This window comes from Phyllostomus discolor, chromosome 8 (assembly GCF_004126475.2).
Source record: "Phyllostomus discolor isolate MPI-MPIP mPhyDis1 chromosome 8, mPhyDis1.pri.v3, whole genome shotgun sequence".
Classification (NCBI taxonomy): Eukaryota; Metazoa; Chordata; class Mammalia; order Chiroptera; family Phyllostomidae; genus Phyllostomus; species Phyllostomus discolor.
In genome coordinates this window covers 31,759,831-31,786,023 of record NC_040910.2, presented here as the reverse complement: position 1 = coordinate 31,786,023, position 26,193 = coordinate 31,759,831, and the positions used below count along the sequence as shown (strand labels likewise).

Here is a 26,193-nt window from a genome sequence, read left to right as displayed (position 1 = left end):
ATTTATTGGTTTGTGCACGCAAAGGGTGATTTTAGTTGTACTAGAAATTGAAAAAAGAAAAGTAAAAGAAATCACGCAAACCCAGGTCGCTCCTGTTGGTGGCTTACTAACAATAAGAGTTTTCATAACTACAAAAGGTGTGATATGATTAGCCCAAGGCTTTGCACGCATTTCTATTTCTAGCATAGGGGTGAGTTGCCAAGTAGATAATCGGTCAGAGCCAGGAAAAATTCAGTTTACAATTACATCAACTTTCTCACCCCTCCTGTTACTGCATAATTATAAAAATTATTTTTCACATAGAAATAAAAGGGTTGAAGCTGGAGATAATAAAGTTCCTGTTAGGCATGAAATTGATTAAACTGTTTCAATGAACAGTCAGGGATCTTACTAAGAATGAGGACACACAAGCTGATATTCTTTTCTCCCAATGACAGGGAGAATCCAACATTGCTAAATTCAAGACCGTGTGTTCTGATGATACTTTATACATGGGACATGAATACCAAGCAGAATTCAGTAATTTACTGCACAAGGAAGTTGGGCGAAGGGAAGCACCAAGTAGCTAGTCTTCTCTGCAGGTGTTCCTAGGGGATAAAGGAAGAGGAGGGTTGATGGAAGGGGAATAATACACTCCTTAGGGGCATGAGAGTGTACGGGTTCAGGATGGGAAGCTCAGCCCCTTTATCAGTTTTGAGATTCCTTACGTAAGAAAGTACATACATTCATCTGTACCTATATCATAGGAGTGGTTGTAGGATTAAATAGAGTAACAATGTAAAGTGCTTAGAATAGTCCCTGGGACAGAATAGGCAACTATGAATATGAGAGCTATTATTATTAGCAAGTGTGCAGCACTGGAAATCAGAGAGCCTGGGTACTGGGTTTGGCTGCAGAGGGGCTGCATCATTCCTATGGTCCGTGAGAAGGGCTTCAGAGGAGACGAGATGTTCTCGGACATTTCTTCAGCTCTGTGATGCTAACCGGTAGAGAAAACAACTGCATTGTCTTGAAGAGATCACTTCCCATGCACCCAACCTGCAGGTCAGTTTCATAGGCTGGTGTCCCATAGGCTATGGTTCTCCTCGTTTTGTGTTTAAAATCCCTTAAATGCCCACTTGGTGTGAACATTCACCCTTTCTGGTTTTTCATATGCATTGGAAGAGAAAATGGGCAGAAAGGCTGGGAACTTTAAGAAGATCCAGACATGTGTCTAAAGTAAAAACTAATGATATTTAGGAAAATACTTTACCTTAAAAATTGGTGCAAAATCTTAATTAAGGCACCATGCCCAGAGGTCTGTTGGGTTTGGAGACATGGTCTCCAAATATGGGATTGTGCACCTCTCTTGTTCTGTCCCTCCAACTCCACCACCAGTATCCACATGGGCCTCTCTCCCATCTGATCTCCTCACCGCTATGGATTCCTTGGTTAGTTATGGTCAATGGTGGGCACAAAGCAGGGCTCAATTAATACAGTAAGATGCAGAGAAGAGACAATGTCACAAAGACTACCCCGATTTCTTGGTTGCCTCTGTGTTCCTTCCTTTCTAAGATTCCTAGAACCAAAAGTGTAAGACTTGTTCTGTGAGGAATTGTTTGCATGACACCCATAGACATTGCCTTGCTCAAAACACTTCCCACTCCCCTGACTCCAGTTTACCCTGACAGATGCTCAGAGTCGATGTTGTTGTGTAACGTTCTAGCCTTTGCCACAGATTCTGAACTGCCTGATTTGTTTGGGGAAAGAAAAGGAAGCAAATGATGTTTTGAAGCTCCTGGTCTAGGATGGTACCATGTACCACACACTTATATAACATGTAAGTGTGTGTTCTCAGTACCATCTTGCCATTTACCTTCTATTCTGACAAGTGTTCTGGATGAATGCACTTTATTTCCATTTGTCCTTGGAGAGAAAATTTTTTATAATTAACAAAAAGAGAGAATGAAGAAATTAGTCAATAATATTAAGACTTTATTTATATTAAATTAGATTTTAGGCTGTAGTTCCAACCTTTATCCTAAAGTTTAATTATTATGTAAAGTGAAAATATTTAACTTTCACTTACTTTATTCTTCTCTGATAAACAAAAATGAATAAAGGCAAAGGTAGCAAAAAGCATAGGCAAAGAGGTAAGTTATCCAGGAGGAATGAGAAAGTGACTTTATTAAGTGGAGGCATGCATTACCAAAAATGATTTGTTGCTAAGACCCATCTTGACTTGGGTAAATAATCATTTAAGGCTGTAAATGCTATAAAGTTAGGAATGGATAATTTTTAAATTAAAACGCCCAGCACCTCAAATGATTCCAAGCACAGGTGTGTATTCATCTGGGTGTGCTAATTGTTGGCTTAATAATAGATCATATTCTAAAACGAGTGTGAACAATTTCCTGGCATGGCCTGTATCTACCAATAAAGGCACTGAAACAGGAATCATTTCCTTTAAAGTGCTGTTGTTAAAGGATAGATATTGTTTTGCTTTGGGTTTTAAAAATGGAAATAGAAATTATTGTGAAACTCCAAGAAGAACTGACTAGCTCAGATGCATTCACTTGGAAATGGTTGGAAGGGTCATGACAAATGTTAGCATGAGTAAGTGTCAGCATCAGGGAAGGTGTAGTACAGTTGATCAGGGGACTAGCCAGGTAGCTTTTGCATTATGTCCTTTTCAAATTGAAATAGAGTTGGTCGAAGGTTAGGGTTGCTGACTTCTCAAACACTCCAAAGAATGCAGCAGGATCATGGACATTTCCAGGGATACTGTGAAATTGTAGATTCCTTTTTTTTGTAGCTTTACAGGAGATGAGAAAAGAGGAACAGCATAATAGTTGCAAAAACTGCAATAGCTAGTTTTCTTCCAGCAATGAGTGTTTTATAAGCATTTAAACATAAATACAACATCCTGACCATCCTCTAATATCCCTGATGCCCCATTAGGCATCCTCAATTACAGATACTCTACTTTTCTGAGTGGAATTTCCCATCAGGAGGAAATTTCTAAAGTGTTGATTGTGATAGTCAAGGAATAGTCCTCACTCCCAAACAGTCCATGCCAAATAATACCATTCTGAAGTCATCATTCTGGAAATAACAATACACTGTGTTAATCTGCCAGTCTCATCACGAGTCAGCACTTAGTTTTTGGGAAAACATTGGAACCACAGCTGAGAAGTATTACAAACAGTTGCAAGGAACGTTTCATGGGTCTTTTCTTGATTGTAGAATAAACTCACCCACTCCAGGAAATAGTATATTGTATACACATTTGAGTTCACTGAGGTATTTACATAGGGATACATATATACACATGCAAAGACATGGAGGTAATAGGGTAGGGACAAAGCAATATTCCTCACTTAAACATTCATAGCTGTGTACACATTTACAGAATTATAAAACCGAGACTTCCCCATAACATCTCTTGCCAGAGAATGTAATGAAGAAAAATAAGCCATTCTGAGGTCTCCCTGGTATTGAATGGACATTGATGGAGGCACTAAATGTCCAAAAAATAGTTATCCAGAGGAAAGAAAGAGTGAAGTATAGACACTGGAAGATGGATATGCAAAATTGTTTACTCCCAAACAGAAGCTGGATCTATAAAAGTTGCCTTGTATATGCAGAGCCAGGTTTTAGCTGGGATTCCTGTTTTTTAGAGATTTAAATAAAATTGTTTCACTCGCAAATCACACATTCTTATCTTCCTTGAGATATGTGTGGATTCTCAGGGGCGTGTGTTCACACATCCATTCTTCACTTCTATTTCCTGTCCCCAGATTCCCCCTTCCACCTGGCACCTTGCCCTGGGCTCACTGGCTACTCTGTCACGAAGAGCTGAGTGGGTGACAGGTGATCTTCCATGCCTCTCAAACACATCCCAGGTAGATCAGCCACGCACAGTGAGGATTTTAAGGAAGTGGGAAAGACTCAGGTGACAGCAGTGCAGCCGATGATGGAAGATGGCGCATTTAATTGACTTCCTTCACATTCTTTGGCCGCTATAGAGAATTTCATGGAAGGGACTGAAACTTTGCCACCCTGAAGGTGCTTTTGGGGATGTTGATTTTAAGTGCATATATTCAACTTTGACTTTTCTCCTGTTAATCTGTCTCTATTAATTTGGTTATTAGCCCAACCAGAAGAATTTGAAAGGTGGAGCACTCCTAACCATGTACAGATTGATGCTGCCCAATTTGAATTGAGTTTTGCTTAAATAAACTCTTAACATTTTTAATATGCCTCAGTTGATCTCTTAACACATGGAACACACTTATACTGAAAATATTGCTTATCCAAAATTCAAATTTATCTGGGTGTCCTATATTTTTGTTTGCTAAATCTGGCAACCTGGCTTCCAATGTACACTAAGTATATACAGTATTGTGCTCCATGACTATTTTTGAATTCACTACCAGGCTGTATATGCAGAATCTGGCATATTTTGATGCTGTCACCAATACCTAGTGAATATTTTGCTTCCGTGGAAATTATTCCAGGGAAGTTTCAAGCGCTCTGCAGAGAAGTCTGCCATAACACACCGTTGATCTCCACATGCTGCACGCAGTCCCACTGATTTTCTGTTTCTCCCAGGTGGGATCCTGCTGGCCCCTAGCTGTGAAGCAAGCAGGGAAGCAGCCATATTGCTTAAGATAACAGCAGTGCTACTTGGGAGCTAGAAGGGAGGGCTCAGCATAGCTAGAAGGGGCAATTTGGGGCTTACTGTTAACATCAGTCTGAACATAAGTAGGTGAAGGTTTCCTGTCTCTGCACCTCAGGCTGGGCTCCATCCAGGCTCTGAGTGTGGTGTGGACAAAGGAGACTGGGGGGAAAGGCCCAGTCCCATTCAAGGTGGACTCAGGACATTTTTACCTGCTGGGGTTATTCCCAGCATGGAAGCTTAAGAAAGGCAGTTACTGGAGCTGAGGCATACTTAAAAAATATTTTTGTATAGAAAGTAAGTAAAGGATTTCTCTATTTTTAAAAGCTGCAGACCTTTATACTTTTGGAATCGTAAATGAAATGAAAACTGTTATTCTGAGCACCTTCTACGCACAAGGCATTGATAACATCCTCTTTTTTTATGACACTCGTCTGTGGTTCCTTGTGTACCTGAACATGTCCCGCTATTCAACCCAAACTGCTATTAATCTCTCACTTCTTTGTGTTGCCCTGAAATGTATTAACACAGTTAATTTAACACATTCAGCCTTATATTAGAGATCTTTAGAATTCAAGTCCTGTTTTCTCCGCACAATCCAACACTAACTCTTTCTTTACTGCTAATAATCATCAGGTCTTTGAATTGATATTTTACCAGGAGCATTAAGTCACACTTCTGCTTCAGTTCATAAGAACAGATTTCCAGCTCTGACTGATCACCTTTACCGCGCAGCACGACGAAAACGGATTGTTCCATTATACCTGCTCGTTCATGAAACAGCATAAATCGATCCACTAATTATTTTTTCTCCAGCAACATTTTAGATCCCACTGTTCGATTATTTAAAAAACACAATCCTCACTCAGTTTCTCGGCATTTTATTTGAGAGCTGATTGTTTCTCGGGCTAGGAGGCTGTCCCACGCCTGTGCGTTATCTGGGCCATCTCACCTCGGGAGCGCGCTTCTGTTTCTCTGTGCAGGGTGCAGCGCTTACATGTGCACTGGCGTGACCCCAATCCCCATGCTGTGCTGCTGTCAATATTAAGCTATTGTATTACAGTGGATTTAGTCATCTATTTCTCTTTCTTCAGCTCTCCCCTCCTCCCGCCCCTGTATTTTCTCTGGTGCTTTCCCCCCAGATACTGCTGGTGGCTAGCAGAGCCAGGCTCCCCCAGGAAGGGTTTGTCACCCTCTATCAAGGCATTGCATCACTCTCCCATGACTTCAAAAATTCTGCTTTGATTTAAATGCATTTCTCTTCTTCTCTTTGAAGCCTAAGAATACTTTAGTAGCTCCAGAGCCCCACCCCAAAGCCCTCTTATCATTGATAATGCGATAATGTCAGCGTGCATACAGCTCAAAAGAGACTCTCTTTAGGAAAGCCTCTCCCTCACTACAATTATTCAGCCCGGCCTTCTTCTCTGATCTGAAGACGTCTTTGAAGTCAGTGGGAAGCCTTCAGCAGACGGAGGGGACGGCTAATCTGGCACTGAAAGGGAGGCTTCACTGACAGGCGGTTTCCTTTCTCTTTTTCCTCAAAGTCTGTGTGAGCTGTTTGCAAGTGATTACCTGCTCTTTGCTGTTTTACTGTAATTTAACTATATCTCTGTTGCATTTTTGGGCCAAATATTTTGGATACTTATGGTAGTGTGTCTGATGGCATTTAATACAGCCAAATTATGTAATTACATATCTCATTTAAAAATGCATGTAAGCCTAATTTTAAAAATAGTTTTTTTGAGGAATAATGATACACAATAAACTGCTCATATTTAAAGTGTACAATCTGGTGCATTTTGACACATGTATTAGTGAAACCATTGCCACGACTGAGATAACGAATGTATCCATCACCTCTAAATGTTTCGGTGTGCCTCTTTGAAATCCTTTTTCATATCTCCTTTCTTTGGCACCTTTACAAACCCCAGGCAACCACTGCTCTACTACGCTTTTTAAAAATTTTTATTAGTGTTGGCAGTGATATCAACTCTTGGTTCAGCAACCTTGGTTTTTGAGTTTGGCAAGAAAGAATTCAGAGCCGTGAACTCTAGCACGAGCGGAAAGTCACTGAGGCAGAAGAAGTGAGCCAAATGGGCTGCATGGACTCAGGAAACAAGTTTCAGAAGCAAAATAAGGGCCCTCAGAGCTTAGGAGACGGAAAGCAAAGATACAAAGGAAAGAAGACCTTCCTTCTTGTGCCTGAAGTAGGAAGGTGCAGGCATGCTTTAGAGAGAAAGCATAAGCTGGGTCCTTTGTCTCAAGGGTTTTTATCTGTTCTCTAAAGTTGGGTATTTTAGGGAAGGTCTCAAGGGAGGATCTCAACAACATATTCATCAGCTTTCCAGGTCTGAGACATCAAAAAGAGCATCTTGTGTTAGGGTCATAGTCTGTACTGATTGATTGGCACTAGGTAGGAGGTCATTCTTTGGTCATTGCAGCTGGTCCTGATGTCAGCCATGGCTGTTTTATCTGGTTTTGCTGATTTTCTGGGCTTGGAGCTGAAACAAAACTAAGGCCTAGATGCTATCTATAGTTTGACCAAAATTCTGTCTCTATGGTCAGCAGATCCAAGGCCTTGTTGCTAAGGTTATATGATGCTGATCAGAAGAACCTCATTGTCCTGAGGACCTAATGCCTCATCGGTTGTGCAAGGGAGCAGGAGGTTCGTGAGTCACGGTGCTGGATGAGGCCGGTTCGAGTCAGCTGTCTGTTTCAGTTTCCCCATTACTTTTGCTAAGTAAGTTTTCTGGCTTCTTACTATCTTACCTCATTAAGACTAATTTTTAAAGAGCAGTTTTAGGGTCACAGCAAAATCAAAGGGCAGGTATAGAAATTTTTTCATCTACTCTTAGCACCCACTCAGGCATAGGTTCCCCCATGATCGACATCTCCCACCAAAGTGATGTATTTGTTACAATTCATGAACCTACACTGACACATCATAATCACCCAGAGTTCATAGTTTACATATGGGTGCACTCTGGGTATTATAGGCTGATTTCCTTTTTGTCACTACAATTTAGTTTGCATTTTCTTAGATTTTATATAAATGAATCACAGAGTATATGGTCTTTTTATCTGGCTTCTTTCACCAGAATAATTATTCTGAGGTTTATCCATGGAGTTGCATGTATTCCTTTTTATTGGGTTCCCTACTATGGCTATACCACAATTTCTTTATCCATTTACCACCTGAGAGACATCTGGGCTATTCCTAGTTTGAAGCTATTACACATAATACTGCTGTAAACAATCTTGTGTAAGTCTTTGTGCACATACTGACTTCCACTTACTTTGGCCATGTATCTGAAGTGGACTGGCTGGGTCACATGCTCGGTAGCCTAACTCTAAGTGAAGCTGCTACACTGTTTTCCTCGGTGGTTGTATCATTTTACATTTCCATTAACATTCCAGTTACATCACAACCTCTCCAGAAACTCAGCATGGTCAGTCTTTTTAATTTCCGTCATTTTAAAAGTGGGTGGTGGTATCTCATTATAATTTTAATTTACATTCCCTTATAAATAATTATGTTGTGTCTTTTCATGTACTCATTTTACTATGTATCTTGTTTGGTGAAGTATCTGTTTAAAGATTTTTTGTCCATTTAAAAAACTGAGCCCTGGCTGGTGTGGCTCAATGGATTGAGTGCCAGCCTACAAACCAAAGGGTTGCTGGTTCAATTCCTAGTCAGAGCACATGCCTGGGTTGTGGGCCATGTCCCTAGTAGGGGATGCAGGAGAAGCATTGATGTTTCTCTCCCTCTTTTTCTCCCTCCCTTCTCCTCTCTCTAAAAATAAATAAAAATAAAATCTTTAAAAAATTTGAACTTTTTTATTATTGAATTTTGACAACTCTTTATATATCTGGGATACAAGTTCTTTGCCAGAAATCTGATCTGTCAATATTTTCTCCAAGTTCATTTCTTGTCTTTTTATTGTCTTAACAATGCCCTTTAAAGAGCAGGAGGTCTTTATCTCAGCTGGCTCCAACTTACCAATTTTTATCTAGGGACAAGTGCTTATGGTGTCATATTTAAGAAATCTTTGCCCAACCTCACAATTTTTCTTCAATTTTTTTTTCTAGAAGTGTTTGACCATATGCAAGAATCTCTTTCTGGACTCTATTTTCTTCCCTTTATCCAATAGCTGCCAATACCTATGGTCATGATTACCATAGATTTTTAACATCTCCAAATCAGGTAATGTAAGCTCTACAACTCTGTTCTTTATCCAAGCTGTTTTGGTTAGTCTTTTGCATTTGTGGATGAATTTTAAAATCAGTTTGCCTATTTTTTATGTGGTAAAATGTATAATAATATAAATTTGCCTTTTAACCATTTTAAATGTGCAGTTTGATGGCATTAGTAACATTCACACGCTCTCAACAACACAGTTCGGGTTTCAGTTACTATGATATATTAACTGTGAGTAACTGCATAAAGAACAAATGTTGCCGTTAGCTCTTCAGAGCACAAATCATGACATAAATTACAGATTAAAGAGAATCAAACTTTTAACACTTTGAAGCTGCCCTGAGATATTGAGATATTGATTTTAAGCTGTTTATTAAAAAGCAAGACTCAGAAAGGACTTTTGACACTCCCACCCCACCCCCCACCTTTTCTTGTCCAAGAGATTCAGACAGAAAAACCTACTTCAAGAAAGAAATCCTAGGATGTTCCCCTTAGCCTACTTTGAATGAACAATGTGAAAAAGGGCTTCAAACAGGGACTGCTAGCCAGATACCCTCTGTGTCCCATTGTTCCTGAGTTGCATAGCAAGAACTTTTTGCCATCTGATACCTGCTCTACCTCAACTACCTGTTAATCCCCCACTTTCACTTCTGAAACTTAAGATCCCATTCCCCATCCTTTTCTCCTTTGTCTAAAAATGTCTTATGTATCCAATGTTGCCTCACTGTTTTTGGAATTTTCATGCTTATGTGAATCCCCCAATGTGTATGTATTAAAACTTGATTTTCTCCTGTTAATCTGTCTTTGTCAATTTCATTATTATAGCCCACCCTAGCAGAATTTAGAAGGTGGAAAAAATTATCAGTGTTTTTGACTCCCACAAGATGCACAGTATGATAAGCGATCAATTGCATCACTTCTTTTAAAGTCTGTTGGGGCTTGGTCATTGCCATTTGTCACCCAGTTCGCACACAGGCAGCAAAGCACACGGTGGTGTTGCACCCGTGATTCCCATCAAGAACCCTCACGACACTTCACAAAAATGGATAACTGAAAAGGCAGAATTGACCAACAAAGAAGAAAGAGCAGCAAAAACGCAAAGTTGATAATGCTGAAAGTGAAATTCAAATAGGATTCCTAGAACAAGTGACTGACCATGAGGATGTTGACATTGCTGCCATTTGAGAGACTATAAGTATGCAGCCAGGAAGCTTAGTGATGGGGCATTCATTGCCATGAAGGAGGAATGGCTTGTGATGCAAAGGATGAAGCTGTCTTCCTAAACTGAAACTGCAGACCCATTAAACACTAACACCCTATTCCCCCTTCCCTCAGCCCCTGGCAGCCACCATTCTACTTTATGTTTCTATGAATTTGACTACTCTATGTACCTCATATGAATGGAATCGTACAGTGTTTGTCCTTTTGTGACTGGTTTATTTCACTTAGCATAAGGTCTTCAAGTTTATCCATTTTGTAGTATCTTTCAGAATTTCCTTCCTTTACATGGCTGAATAATAATCCACTGTATTTTGCTTATCCACTTATCTGTCATTGGACACTTGGTTGCTTCTATACTTTAACTATTATTATACACATGTGTGTACTAATATCTGTTTTAATTCCTGCTTTCAATTCTTTTTTCATATGCACCCAGAAGTGAAATTGCTGGATTTTTAATTTTTTGAGGAACCTCCACACAGTGGCTGCATCATTTAACATTTTCACCATGCACAAGGGCTTTAATTTCTCTATGTCCTTTCTAACATTCCTTTTATTTAAAAAAAAGTCATCCTAATGGGTCTGAGGTAGCATCTTATAATGAGTTTGTTTTGTATTTTCCTAAAGATTAGTGATGTTTGGTATCTTTTCATGTGCTTATTAGCCACTTGTATATCTTCTTTGGAGATATGTCTATTCAAGTCCTTTAACCACTTTAAAATCAGGTTTCTGTTGTTGTTGCTGTTGTTATTGAATGTAGGAGTTCTTTAAATTTTCCGGATACTAACGTTTTATCAGACAGTTACTTGCGATAATATTTCCATTCTGTGAATTGCGTTTTCACTCTGTTGAATCCTGTTGATAGTGACCTTGGATGCATGAGCTTGTCTAATATTTAAGCTTAAAATAGGCCACTTGATGTAGTCATGTCCCTTAGTAATAAAGTTAGGCTAAATGTTGCTGATGAAGGACTTAAACAGAAACAGCTGTATTAGTTGTCTATTGATATGTAACGAATTACCCCAAAATGGAATGGCTTAAAACAATAACAAATATTTTTTAACTTGCACAGTTTCCATGTGGCAGGAACTTGATAGTGGTTTGGTGAGCAACCTGGCTTGGAATTTCAGTCAAACTTTGGTTGGGGAAGCAGTCATCTTAAGCCTTATATGGGGCTGAAAAATGTCCCCCATGTGGCTCACGCACATGTCTGGCAAACTGGTGCTTGCCGTATTGGTAGGAGGAATCCCTTCTCCCTGCATGGGGCTCCACATGAGGCTGCTTGAGTGTCGTCACGACATGATAGCCATCCAAAAATCATGATGGAATCTGTGATGCCTTTTATGACTTAGCTTCAGAAGCAAAAAACAGGATGATAGGACAAAATTGAAAGTATGGTTATTGTTTTGTTTTGCCTTGTTTCATTTTTTTTCATCCTTAAGATTATTATTTGGCTGAGTTTGAGGATCAGAATATGATGGAATTCTTTTTCATGATTGGTTTCCTGATTTTCTGAGAACGTGGAGATAACCAGAAGCTCTTGGAATTATTGAAGGGGGCCCAATGTAAACAGAGGTCTTCTGTGTTCAGGTGAGGGTGTATGGCCCATACCTAGGAGATCCTGTCTGAGTCTAACTAGGACCCAGAGAAGTTCTGGCACTTTGAGGACCAGTTTCTCCAGAGGTAGCACCACAAGCCAGAAGGTGATGCTCTTACTGAGGGGTGTGGGGATGTGGCTTCTCCAAAGGCCTCATAGGCAAGAGACTGAGGCAAGTGGGAGCACAAGCAGAAGAAGCCAATCACAAGTGGTGCAGAGTAGGTTCTGCACCTGACAAATGATGACAAAGAAGAATGTCAGCACGTGGGTGGCAGCCTTGTGGGGATGTCTAGGGGCACCTGGGTGTCCAGTACTGGCAATCCAGCTAATGGTATTCTCAGCTAGCACAACTTACATGTAAAAAACAGTATGATCTTATTTGTGGATGATTATTATTGACACATTGTCTATTTTTTTTTCAAAATAAATCACAGCATTTTCTAACCTTCAGGCAAAGAGAATATTAAGTGTTTTATTCTTTCACAGGACCATCCACAGCAAGCATTCAAAGAAACTGTGGCTGAACCAAATGGTGCCATAGTCTTTATTCCATTTGTCATTAGTAGAGCCAGTTTGGAAGAAAAATCCTTATATTTTTAATAACTCATGCAGGGTCCTTAGGTTGAAATGATATCTGTTCAAAATTTAGGCAATCTGTGACATTTTATTTTTATAAACCGTTTTCAGAATTAGAATTGTGAAAGCATCCAGACACCACAAAGCTGCCATTTGGTTTTAGACCATTTCTCAGTTTACAGAATAACATTAAATGGCATCAAAAAGGAGATATACTTGGGCTGGAATTACAGTTGAAAGTGGGATTCTTGCCAGGAACTAATAAACTATTAGAATCAAGGGTGATTAGAATGGAAATGAAGTAGTGGAGGCCTCGAGCACAGTCTCGCTGTGCGTGTTTACACATCTCTTGGTAAGATGCTAATTCTCTGAAATGAGTCCCTCCTCTCCAGGTGCTTCTGTGGCTTCCTGATCCAGTGGCAGTCCCAAAAGGCAAAGATATAAAATGACCAGCACTGCTCTCTCATGCAAGGGTTGCATTTTTGGTTGAGATGATGGCATGCTAAAATATTTTAACTTGCTTAAGTTTCAGTAGCTTAGTTTTATAGCAGCAGGAGCCTATTGTCTAAGCAAGGGTTTTTCCTTTCCCAGGCTTCACTGGGAACCTGACTACAGGGAAATGTTCACTTCTAATGAGAATAATGATAAGAATGCAATTATAATTCCCCCCAGTCCACAAATAAGACTCACCGTGTAGTTTATTGCCTAAGTGCTTTGATAAAAGAAAGGTGTAGAAATGCTGAATACAACATAAAGTGCCAAGGTGCTCTGGGCAGGTAAAAAGTAACTAAAAGCAGACTGGAAAAGGCACCATAGGAAAGAAATCCTGAATCCCATTTTAATTTCATTAAGAATGAAGGGGTCTGAATAGACACTTCTCCAAAGAGGATGTACAGATGGTCAATAGACACATGAAAAGATGCTCAACATCACTAATCAGAGAAATGCAAATTAAAACCACAATGAGATATCACTTTACACCTGTCAGAATGGCTACCATCAATAAATCAACAAACAAGTGCTTGTGGGGATGTGGAGAAAGGGGAACCCTCTTGCATTGTTGGTGGGAATGCAGATTGGTGCAGCCACTGTGGAAAGCAGTATGGAGATATCTCAAAATATTAAAAATGGATCTGCCTTTTGACCCAGTAATTCCACTTCTGGAAATATATCTGAAGGGTCCCAAAACACTAATTGGAAAGAACGTAAGCACCCCTATGTTCACTGCAGTGTCATTTTCAATCACCAAGATATGGAAACAATCCAAGTGTTCATCAGTAGATGAGTGGATAAAACAACTATGGGATATTTACATAATGGAATATTACTCAGCTGTAAAAAAGAAGAAAATTTTACCTTTTGTGACAATATGGGTGGACTTGGAGAATATTATGCTAGCCAGTGAAATAAGCCAGTCAGAGAAAAACAAATACCATATGATTTATTCATATGTGGAATCTAATGAACAAATTGAACTAACAAGCAAAATAAAGACAGATTCACAGATAGAGAGCAGAATAACAGCTAAGGGCGAGTGGAGATTAGGGGTGGAGGGATTGAGCAACAAGGAAAAAGGACTCATAGGCATGGACAATAGTGTGGTGATTGTTGGGGAGAGGGGGGTGTAAGGTGACTAAATGGTAATGAAAAAAATACAAAAAAGTTAAGAAAAAAGAAAAAAATTTCATTAAGAATGGCAAAGTGAAAGTAATGATGAATCATGGCAACTAATTGCCATGTAGGATTACCATTTAAATATTAAATTTACTCTATGAAAATCTTCCAATATTGCTTAACAAAAAAAATAATGTGAAATGTTGGTCCTCTCTAGATAGACACAGAGTGCTAAATACTACCCCCACAGCTTGGGAGTTAATTACCTGGCTGATTTACAACTTCTGCTTTGCACGCTAGAAAGCATCAGAAAACTGATTTATAAGTCATAGTTGAGCTGAAACTTGGGAAAGCATCAAGAAAGACTCAAAACAATTATATTGAGCAAAAGGCTTCAATACTGGGGAAAAGATATCATCTGTGGGAGTTTGAGGAGTGAAAAAGCAAATAACTAGGAGACCACCAAACTATCAAATAGAATTAGTTTTGAGAAGTTTTATAGGAAATTGCTGAGTTTTAAAGTAATGTTGCCTTAACCTCACATTTTTTAATGATGTTTCCAAATGGCAAGAGACTGGACCTGCCAGTGATTTGTTGTTTCACATTCTTTTTCAGTTCTTAAGTTTGGTGTGAAAATTCTATGCTTTACCTCTATAATGTTCAAAAAATTTAGAGACAATGTGTGACTGTATTGTTATTTGTTAAGCAAACAGACAAAAATATATGGATACATACTTAACAAACATTCTAATGCTACTGAGAAATTAAGGGAGCAAATGAGGGTCAAGTATTGGGAAATAAATTTGTGTTTCCTGTTTTTTCATCTCTTCTCTCTAGACCTCTTGGCAGAGAGAACAGTTTTTCTTTGCCTTATTTTCCTCACATGCAAAACAAACATAAAATGCCCAGTATTGAAAAAAGGAAATCATTACAGGGTGAGTACACGTGCTTTGCCAATGCTGTGTACCGAGACATCTCTAATGTGGGGAACATCCTTGGGTGGTGAGGCGACATTCCATTACAAAGGGATGGCCTGATACAATTAGAAAGTCCCAATGTTGTTGGTTAAGCATGTATAACATGCTCTCTGCCAGCAATTTTCCACCTTTTCCATCTCATGGCACACATAAACTAATTACTAGAATTCTGTGACATAGCCAAAATAAATTTTTTTTTGCCATCTGACAAAAAATATAGGTATAATTTTGATTCATTCACACCATATGGCTATTATTAAGTTGGCTGTTGTAATTCTTTTTAATTTGACAGTTTAAAGGAAGAGGTCAGTGCCCCTGACACATAGTCAGGTATTGCATGTTGTAAAAGTTTTTGTGACACACTAGTTGAAAATCGCTGCTCTATGTATTTCTGTTTGACACATAGTAGGCACTTGATATACATCTATTGAAGAATTTCTCCAGCCTGAGTCTTTGATGAGGTTAGAGATAAACTTGATCTTTATAGGATGCAATGGACTCATATCTGAATGATTTATTAAATCATTGTTGTCTATAGGAGAGCATTCTGTGTGGTGTGGGACCAGCTCCCACTCGGAGATGCACAGGACCTATGCCCACGGGTAGGTTTTTCCGTGGGGAATCAGGCCTGCATTGTACCTAGACTGCTATGAGACTTGCTTTTGCTAAAACTCCCTCACCCTTACCTGAGACACAAGGGCTTATTGTAACTTCCTAAAATCTGAGCTAAACCTCCCCAGTATGGAGTGTAACCAGTTCAACCACTTTTCCCTTTGCATTTGCAAATATCTTTCTTCTGTGATGTGGTTATCGGCATCATCTCCTTTGTTTTCTATAAAAGGTAACCACCTAAATTGAATGTGTGCATAGTAAATGAGGACCATCATGTAATGTGCCCAGAAAAGAAATAAAGGCCTTTCAGGGCCGAGGCTTTTTCTCCTTTTGAGAGAAAAGCCATGCTCACCCTTTTCCTCCACAGGACTCGGTAGTCCATGTGAATTTCTCATGCCTCATCCACAATGTGGCAGACGCCCAGAGCCGGGGTCCGCATCAGTTGTCACATAATAAATATGATTGATTTTTAAGGAGACTCTCATGAAGAATAATGAAATATTATTTATGGAAGATGTTTGAATTTCTTAAGTAAAAAGTTCCATGTAATTAGACGATATTATATTTTTAAATGTGGCCAAGAGGGGAGAGAAATAACCACATGATTGCAATATGTGAGTCATCTTTCATTCTTGTCACAGTATTGAACAGTCTTATTTCTCTTAAAGGAGTTCAGGTCTCCTCAAGATGTGTGACCTTGGCATGTGAATTATTTTGAGCTGAAGGCAATTGAGACTGTAAGCTCCTGAGAAACTTTTACCTCTTTTTTGAAGGTTTTAAATCAAGGGCCCTGTCCATAATGAATTATCACTAGACATAACCTCCTATGACCAATCAGTAGGGTGGGACAAACTTCAAATTATTGAATGTCTGCTCTTCTTTTCATCCTGAAAACGACCCTACTCTTCTCTGAAGCCCACAAGGTGCCTTACCTCATCTTTAGCTCAGCATGCCATCCATACCTTATTTTCCCTTTCTGACGTGAGCCACTCATGTATGTGGGCTCTTGGACTTTCTCATGTATGCGAGGTTCATATGAACATATGGAATTAAATTTGGTTGTTTTCTCCTGTTAATCTGTTGTGTAGATTCATTTGTTCGACTAGTCAAAAGAACCCTGAAGAATGGAGCAAAGTTGCTTTCTCCTCTGCAGCCTTTTTGTCATGTTGTAAGAAAGAATTAGAAATAGTTATTGTTTTTAGAGGAATTGCTGCTGTACAGAAGTTGTAGACATTTAGGCAGACTGAGTCTTTTGAGAATTCATCATTTTCTGTTTTTGGGGAGGTAGTCTGTGATAGGCTGCTGTGTCCCTGAACTCAATGATAGTTTCCAATAAAGCATCTGAACTCTATGGTTTTAAGAGCCGCAGAAAGAAGTGCTGGCTGCTGTTGATGGCTAAGGTTGTTATGCTGCAGCTCTTATGTGCTGGGCAGTTTTATGGGAAAAAACTGATTTACGGTCATCAAGGGAGAAAGGTCAATTTGTAGGATGTAGATTTACCATTCATCACTGCATTTTATAGCCTCATTGGTGATTTTATTTCCCAATATCAAACTAGTCATTTTGGTCTTATTAAGGCTTTTCCTCAACTGATGTGTTTTTCTGACATAAACAAGGGAGAGCTGCATATGTCAGAGAGCGTGTTCTTCCAGCTCAGCCACATGAGGCAGGGAGAGCGGGTTCCACGGTGAGCAATGAGGAAGTACTCATTAATCAACTTGGGGTGGTCTGACTCTGACACTGAAATACCCCTCCTCCTCTTCCTCCTCTTCCACCCCTAGTCTACACTTTCTTCCACTCCTATCAATTTCAAGACTCTGAGCTAATCCATGGAGTCAATAGGGCTGGATGCCTCCAGGAACATAACACGAAGAAAGGCACTTTGGAAGAAGTAATCTCACAGCTGACAGAGGCAAAACCACCATTCTCCCTCAGACCTCAGATGTCACCTTGGCGTCCATGCAGGATAATAACCATAGGAAATCTTCAAAGATCATTGCTTCCTGACAAGAGACCCTAAGTAATTATATAAAGTCAAAACCATTTGCAACTTGTACACAGGTCACACTGTAGCTTACAGGATCATTAAATATAATCTGGAAAATAGGATGGATATTACCATATACATTAAAAATGCTGTATGTTAGCTATGAGATATACTTCCTCTTCTGTTAAATCATAATCCCAATGAGAGCATTATAAACTACATAAAATACTTTATAAACAAATAAACTATATGAGATGCAATCTAATTCCATAGTGAGCTGGATTATTTTTGTTTAATCTGCCTCTCAAGCTCATGATGCTTGGATTGTCATATAGAGATTGCTGGACTTTACCTTTCTGTCATAGTCAGTCATTAGTTATAAGAATTTAAGGCTTGTGTTTATTTTGTTCATCATTTACATTTCCAGGGCCTGGCACAGTGCTTGGCATAATATTTTCTTCAGAAATGAATTTTATTGGTAAAGAAAATCTGGCAAAATCTGATTTTTTGTGGGCTCTCAAATTCTAGATGGGAAGTCTGCACACATTCCCCAGGTCTGGCTCTCCCTGATGCCACGTAAAGCTGTCACTTGCAGCCCACTTTATCCAAAACCAGTCTCCCTATCTTCCCCCCTCCCTTCCTCACACCCCTATATTTGTCCTAATGCTATGTACTCTGACACTGCCATGAAAACCTCATGGTCACATTTGACATCTTTCTTTTTGCAAAAGACTACAAGTCAATACAAATTCTCTAGGAAGTTTTGTTTACAAATGTTTCTTGCATTCAGAATGTTACTTAAGTTAGTCTTTCTCCCATTTAGTATTGACTTGTTGGTTGATCTTCCTATTTTACCCTCTCTGTTTTTACCCTGGCACTTCCTGTTCAAAAACCGAGTCTCTCACTACATTCAATTAGCAAAAGGTACGCACCTTGGTCTGCATACAGGGTTCTCCAGGATGGATCTCCGACACATGGTCCAGTTTAACTCCAGAGGTCCCAAACACAACCTTTGTCACTCTCTGTGCCTCCTCCTTCCTTCCCTGGACTTGGCTCATGCTGGAGCCCCTGCCATGACTGCCCCAGCTGCTCCTGTTTATTCCAAACCTTCCTATACAGAACAATACGGCAGGTGGGTTGAGCCTTGGGCAGCCAGGCCTCAGTTTACAGTCCCAGCTCTACTCTCTTAACATTTAACCTCTCTCCCTTTTAAAGTGAGTTACCTTTTCAAGCACTATAGGTCATCCTGTACAACTGAATTCTTAAGGGGTTTGACTTCTTTGGTTTTATAGCTGTTATCCTGAAGCTTGGATAACAGCTGCCATAAAATGCAAGATGAAATTTTAGAACATTAAATGTTATCAATACCACATTTGGTGTCAGTGGCAAAACACAGGATAATACAGTCTCCTTGTTTGCATTTTTTGGTGTCCCTTATACCCTTAGGGTGAAGCTGGGTCCAGTTTTGTCTCCTATGCAGTCCTCCCTCCCCTTGGAGCTAGGGAGGACAGCTGTGTGAGCTCCCAGGACTGCCTCACTCAAGACTGCAGGGCTGTCCTCTGCTGACATGAGACCCTCCTGGGGACACTCCCATGGGTCAAGTTGCTCCCATGAGGACTGCTATTGTACTTCATTTAGCTGGTATGGTTAGCCATGGGGTGACTGCTCAGCACCTCTGTCATGTCCCTGCTGGCAGAGCCACCTGTCTCCAGTTCAATGGCTTTAATTGTCCCCATACAATGGGATTCACAGAGTAGTCTGTGAGGAGTCAGTAATTGCTGTTCTTTCAGCAGAGTTCTTGGTTTATGCCACAACCTGTGAAATGAAGGGTCTCTTTAAAGAAGCTTCCAGCCACTTGTCACTTAGCCACTTCTGGTTTTGCAAAGTGTCGCTCAGCAAAAGGCTCAATGTAAAGGCTATTTACTGAGTAGCTGCTGACTCTTCTGTGACAAAGGGCGGTCAGTCCATCCCAAGGAAGGGATGACTGTCACTACAGTCCTGGGGACTTTCTGGTCTCCCTACAACTTGAGGGCTGAGTACCCCTTCCCTCAGGGATTGGCTATTTGTTCCTGGTGATAAGGTACCATGACTGTACTGATGCTGGCCCCCAGCTGACTCAGAAATAACAGGCAGTTTTATGCATGATGGTGAATACTCTGATTCCGAGACGAAGGTGAATTGTAAGTCACCTACTACTGTGTCTCAGATTTTTGTGTTTTGTGGGAATTGACATAAGGATGTTAATTTTCACTTTTGCCAGACAGGACATTAATAAAAATCCACTATCTTATGTTCTTCAGTAAAGAAGAAAAAACCTATAGTCATCACATTAAAAAAGATGTTATTAAATGGAATAGATTTAGGTTTATGATTTATATTTTTTCTGTTCCCTGGGGCTGGATGAAAAGTGGGCCAGGAACTGGCTCTGGTCATGGGTCATGAGTTTGGGAACCACTATTATATGAACCTTGTTGAAGGTCCTCTTTCCATCCATCAGCTCGGTACTGTTCCCTCTCCTCTTCCCTACACAGATCCATATATTTACAACACAGTGGACAATTATTTATTGTCTTTTATTGTCCTCTAATGGTTTCATGTGTGAATACCTTCTCTTCCAACCAGACTGTAATGCTAGGTAAATAGAAGGCACTGAACAATTAACTATTTGAAATTTTTTTATGATACACACCTGTATGTTGTTTAGAGGACTGTCAGCTGTTCAAAACACATACGTGTGTGTGTGTTTGCACGTTTTGGAATTCTGCTGGAATCCTCAATTTACACAGGTGTATAAATAAAAGGTGCACAGTTTTGAAGAATTAAACAAGCTTTGTAAAATAAGAAAACAATCTTTTGGAGTTAATTCTTCATCTTTGCCTACATTTCCTAATGAGGCTGGAAAGATGAACTATATATTGAGTAGACAAGGCCCTACATTTGAAGTATTTTTAAAGCCTCTCATCATTTTTGATGGTTTAGTAATCATGTAGGGTGGAACTGGTAATTGAGATCTCTCAAAAAAATCAGGATAATTTTTCACTTTCATGTACTTTATAATTTAAAAAATCATAAAAGTTTCCTTAGAATGACGGCTGAGCTTCAATATTTGTGACTTCCTAATTGCTGTAGCTGTTTAGGAAAAAAATGAGTCCTCAAGTAAAATTTAAGTGGAAAAGATTAAACTTCAGAATTATGGACTTTTTTATTTGAATGAATGCTCGCTATTTGCAGGAAATTTTATGTGTCAGCCCTAGCTTCCCTATATTTGACAGTCCTTGAAAAAGTACGTAATTTCTTTCTCGAAAATATATGAACAGTTTTATTATCTGAAAATAGGCCCTTTGGATCAGCACAACTCCCCCCACCCCCAGCCGCTCAGTTTTACTCTGCCTGTGACTGTGAGCCAGGCACACACCGCCCCTGTTACAAACGAGTGATTCAGCCTGGGTGCATGCTGGAGAACACATGAGTGAACGACAGCGATAAGTGACAGAGCATCATTATCTTTGGGACATCTTTAACTGCTATGATTTATGACATAATTTACATGGCTGAGTTGTGATATGTGCTCAAGGCTCTTCAATTGTTTACCTTTTTGTGAATTCTTGTTGTTTTCCTGAATGAGTTCTCACATTCACATGTATCAAGTCTTCTGACTAAATCAAATCATGTTTTTCTACGGAAGACACAGCTCTTTAATCACCTTATAATTTTGTGTTTGGATTCTTTTCTTGAAATAATATATTTCTACAGCTACTTAATGGAGTACATTGTTAATGTCTGATTAATATGTTGAGGGGGGAAGAATAATATGACTTTTTCCCTTCAAGAAGTATGTACTATGACTTCATCACTGTTAACTCAAACCGCTGCGAAAGAGATTATGGGTGTGACTAAAGAAAAATAGACACTTTTGGTAAGAAATCTCAGAATGGGAGTAAGGAAAAACACTACTTCCCCCAAAACACTCACTATAAATGTCAATTTTATTATAGTTAATTAAAATGTTTAAGTTTTAATAAGTGTTTCTAGTTGTAGTTTTCCTTATTAGTAAATTCTGTCAACAAATATTTGTTGAGTGTCTACCAAGCCTTGTTCTATGTGCTGGGAGCACAGTACAATAGTCCCCTTTATTCACGGGGGATGTCCAGAATCATGGATGGTACAAAACCCTATGTATATTATGTTTTTCCCTATATGTACATGTACTTTATGGCTCTTCTTTGGCACACCCAAATTGCAGTTTGGTGCCATTGTTGAGTAAACTGATGGCTACTTGAACACAGGCACTGTGGTGCTGTAACATAGACCTGGTAACGAAGGCAGCTACCGAGCAAGTAACCCAGGGTGGGGTGTTGGGTGGGGTTGGGTGAGGGTGAGGGTGGGTTAGCATATACAGTGTAGACAAAATAGACTGCACAAGATTTCATCACTCTACTTATGGCGATGAGCAATTTAGAACTTATAAATTGTTTGTTTCTGGAATTTTCCATTTAATATTTTCCAACTATGGTTTACCATGAGTAACTGAAACATTGGAAAGTGAAACCACAGATAAGTGGGGGACTGCTGTAGGAAAAAACAGTGAAAAACTCTGCCTTTGTGTGGTTGGTATTCTAATGAATCCTGATGAACTAGTATATATATTTTAAAAGCTTGCTATGAGAGCTTATTGAGCTTTATAAAAAAGACTCAGGTATTTATATACTGCAGCCTAACTAGTAAAGGAATCAAAATGAGTAATTCTGGATTTGATTCCTAGGGCAGCATTGTGCAAACGGGGTGTGGGGAAACACCCCTTTAGTAGATTTGGCATCTGAGCAGTAGCAGGTGCTACTATGGTGAGTAAAACTAATGCAGCTATGAAGGAAGTAACACGGAACACAGAAGTGGTCAGGACTGTTTTCAGAAGGCCTGTGACTGTGTCCTCCCAGACATGTATGAAAACCTTCTGAAAGGCTGGAGAGAAAAATCATCCTTGCCTTTGATCTAAGACAAAGGATTTTTCAAAACAATACCTGAAAAAGAAAGTTGGACCTGGCCAGTTTTGGAGGTTTGAGGCTGGGGTAAAACTTTAGGTGGAGCTGGTCCTAGTCACAAGTGAGAAGAAGGTGGAGTCAGGCATTCACCCTTCCCCATCTCCTATTACCCCTCTCTCCCCCTGACTTATGAAGTCTCCTGTTCTGCTCCAGTGGGAGGAGGCAAGTACTGGACCTTCGTTCCAAAGGCCTCAGCTCAAACTCCTCCTCTGCTATTTATCCTTCACTAGAGTGGGAACAAACCACTTCGCTAAGCTTCAGTTTTCTCATCTACAACATAAAGATAAGAATGCCAACCTCGGAAAGTAATAGTGAAGATTAAATAAACTGTATATGAAAGTGCTTTGAAATGATTAGCAACAAGAATTAGCATAATAGCTAATATATCCTTAAGGAATGGCAATAAAATGCTGAGAAACACAGAAACTCTATACGCTGAAGCTTAGGAATGGAATGACACCACAAGTGGTGGAAGTTTTATTTCAGTGAGGTGTTTCTGTCAGACTGTGTCTTAAATTATACCACGTGTGAAGCTCCTTCCTCTGCCTGCAAAAAGCCTTATCCAGCTCCGTTTGCCCAGATCCCCAGTTACTCACTCTTGCCAGGCTGGTCCCGGATGGAACTTTATAAGGGACGTACTTCCTGTAGATATGGCCAACTCTAGAACATGGAACATCGAACATTTCTCCTCCACACATCCAAACCTAAAGAGAGGGAGTTTAAATTGTGAAAAAAAAACCCAAAAATTCATGCAAAAAGGACTTATCAGTAAGATTCAAAAACATCTTAAAAACCTCAAGTCTCAAAATGAATATTTTCTATTTATTATAAATGGGTAAACAAGAAGGAAACCATATTTAAAAACCCACATTCATAAAAGTATAGAACCAAAATACTAGCATAAAAATCTAATTGCCATAGACATTTTGGCATTATTTTTATTCTAGTAGTTTTTTATCATAAGTATTACAATGAACTGAAATTTAATGCCTAGACATCTTATTTATTTAGATATTTGTTTTGACACTCTTGTGAAATCATGTGAAGAACTAACATTAGAATTTAAATGTCAATTAAAAATGTAAATGATAAAAAGTGGAATTTCTAAAATAGATTAATAAATTGAGGAACACAGATATATCCATAGTTGAAGTTACATCTAGATTCTGAAATTTTCAGTAAAGCTAATCTTAAAAATCATAGTTGTATTCTAATTTTCTCTACCATTGATTTTTTATTAGGTAGAGAAAATAATTGATTAGTGATGTGGACACAGGAAATATTACTTCTGAGGTATGTGTTAAAATGCTGTACTTATATATAGTAACAAAAATTAATTGGTTATATGTTATCATGACTACCTACTTAGACACACACTTAATAATGGTTTTATATTTAACAGACTCCTTGCTATAAAAGGGCATATTATCAAAACAAAAATCCAAGCTTCATATAGGCTAGATTTTTAGCTATTTTCATTTTAAGAAAAAGATTAAAAAGAGTTAGCTACTATAATGGTTAGTTTTATATGTCAGCCTCACTACAGTGTCTAGATATTTGGTCAAACATTATTCTGGATGTTTCTATAAGGGTGTTTTTTTTTTTTAAATGAGATTAACATTTAAATTCATGGATTTTGAGTAAAGCAGATTACCCTACATAATGGGGATGGATCTCAACTAACTAGTTCAAGGACTTGAAAGAACAAAGACTAACCCCTCTCAAAGCAAGAAGGAATTCTGTCAGCAGTCTGCCTGGACTGGAGCTGCAGCTTTTCTTTGGGTCTTCAACCTGCTGGTCTACCTTACAGGTTTTGGACTTACAAACCCTTCTCAATTGTGTGAGCTGATTCACTAAAATAAATCTCTCTTTGTACACAACTTTTTGGCTCTAATTCTCTGGAGAACCCTGACTAATACAGATGCATGGATTGTTTTAAAGTGTAACACTGAAAGGAAGAAAGAGAAATGTTTATGTCTTAACTTATACCTGCTTCCAATTTCTTTTGCTAAGAGAAATGCCACCTCATGCAAGACCAGTAAACAAATAATAATTAGACTGAATGGAAGTCCAAGGGGAAGGCAATTGAATTATTAAAACAATACCCAGTTGCTCTAAAAGAGTTCAGGACTACTAATGGTATCAATTTTAACTTGATGGGGTATTTATTAATGTTTTGGATCAAAACATCAGAAATATGCAAGTATGATATGAAGCCTACCACAGTCTCCAATGAATCAAAATTCATGTCTTCTATAGACTATGTACTCTTAATTCTTAAAAGTTATTCCCATCAGAAGTTTTTCTTTATATACAAGTCAAATTCAAGAACTTATGTTCAAATTTTTTATGCTAAATTCAGTGTTAAAAGAACTATAGAATCCCATAATTCATTACTTCATATTGTCATTATGGTCACTTAAAACATAAATCTGAGTATTCATGCCTCCATTAAAATCCTTCAGTGATTTTTCTATTGCTGTTAGGGTAAAGTTTCAATTCCTCCATAAAAGGTTCCAAGGCTGTCTGTTATCTGGTCTTTGATTATGTGTCTCTCAATTACCTTCTCCTGTCCCTAACCCCTTCCCCATCCTGAGCTATTTTTAATTCCCTAGGAAGCACCAAATTTCTCTCCCCAGGGCTGACTGCCATAAATTTTTCTCTCTAAAGAAATGCTCCCATCCCTATTTTCCCCTACCCTTCCTTCCTCTCCTTTTTCCTCTTTATTTTCCAGATTTCATCTTCACCATTACAAATGAGGCCCTAGATTTGGTTAGGACTTCTACTTTATACTCCTTTGTCATCACATACTTCTCTTTCACATAACTCATCGAGTCAAATAAACAGTGAGTGCTTACGAGATGCTTGGTGTTGTTCACCATGCTGGAGTCATGATGTGTGACCACTTCAAAGTTCTGAGCACGTGGAGCTTTCTTTGAAGTGGAGACTTAGGACAATTGCAATTAAACAATTTATTTGTGTGTTTGCATTGTGATTTGTAAAGTGTTTGTCTTGCCTCACTAGGCTATAATTTCCATGACTATTTTACTCATTATTACATCTTCAGCTGCCAGAGACATTCAAAAAAATTTGTTGAGTAGTTGATATGATCACCTCTTGTTTCAACTATACTTATATTACCATTTATGTAAGCATTGTATGGCCTTCCCAATGTAATGGTGCTCCGTACAACCTCAGGGCCAACTTGCTCTTCACCATAAGCACACCAAATCAATTGTTTCTAATTGTAGAGTTATTTTGGTTTCCATACCACAGATATCACCATGCACATCTTTATTTTTTTTCAGTCTTACAATAACAATGCCTATTTCAGTAGTGTCATCCCAACACATTGGAGCAGCAATTTTCAGATGGTGTTCAACAAGAATTTCTAAAACATGCAATACCTGACTCTTTAGTCAAGGCGCTGACTTCTTTTCTTTTAGATCATCAGATAAAAATATGACAACAGCCAACACAAGAGTTGTCTGGTGTGACTGAATCAAAATATACCTATTTTTTGTCAATAGGCAAAAAATATATTTTTGTGTGTGCTGCAGAATACTGCTTTAGTTTATGCGTGCCATGAGATGGACAAGGTTGAAAATCGCTGCCCTAGAGAGTCATGCTTAGATAACAGTGTGGGAACCTTGTTCCTTTGGAAAGCACATCTATTGTGGCATTTATCAAATCCTATATTTATTCTAAAAGA

The 26,193-nt window shown here is 38.9% G+C and overlaps 1 protein-coding gene across 1 annotated transcript in view; it reads right to left on the bottom strand.

The window, feature by feature from the left end:
- Nucleotides 1–26,193, bottom strand: part of GALNTL6 (polypeptide N-acetylgalactosaminyltransferase like 6) — an 876,998-nt gene that overhangs the window by 52,105 nt on the left and 798,700 nt on the right. Inside the window, exon 9 of the mRNA XM_028520463.2 lies at nucleotides 23,078–23,185. Coding sequence (XP_028376264.1) covers nucleotides 23,078–23,185 — 108 coding nt within the window. The remainder of the gene's footprint in view (nucleotides 1–23,077; nucleotides 23,186–26,193) is intronic.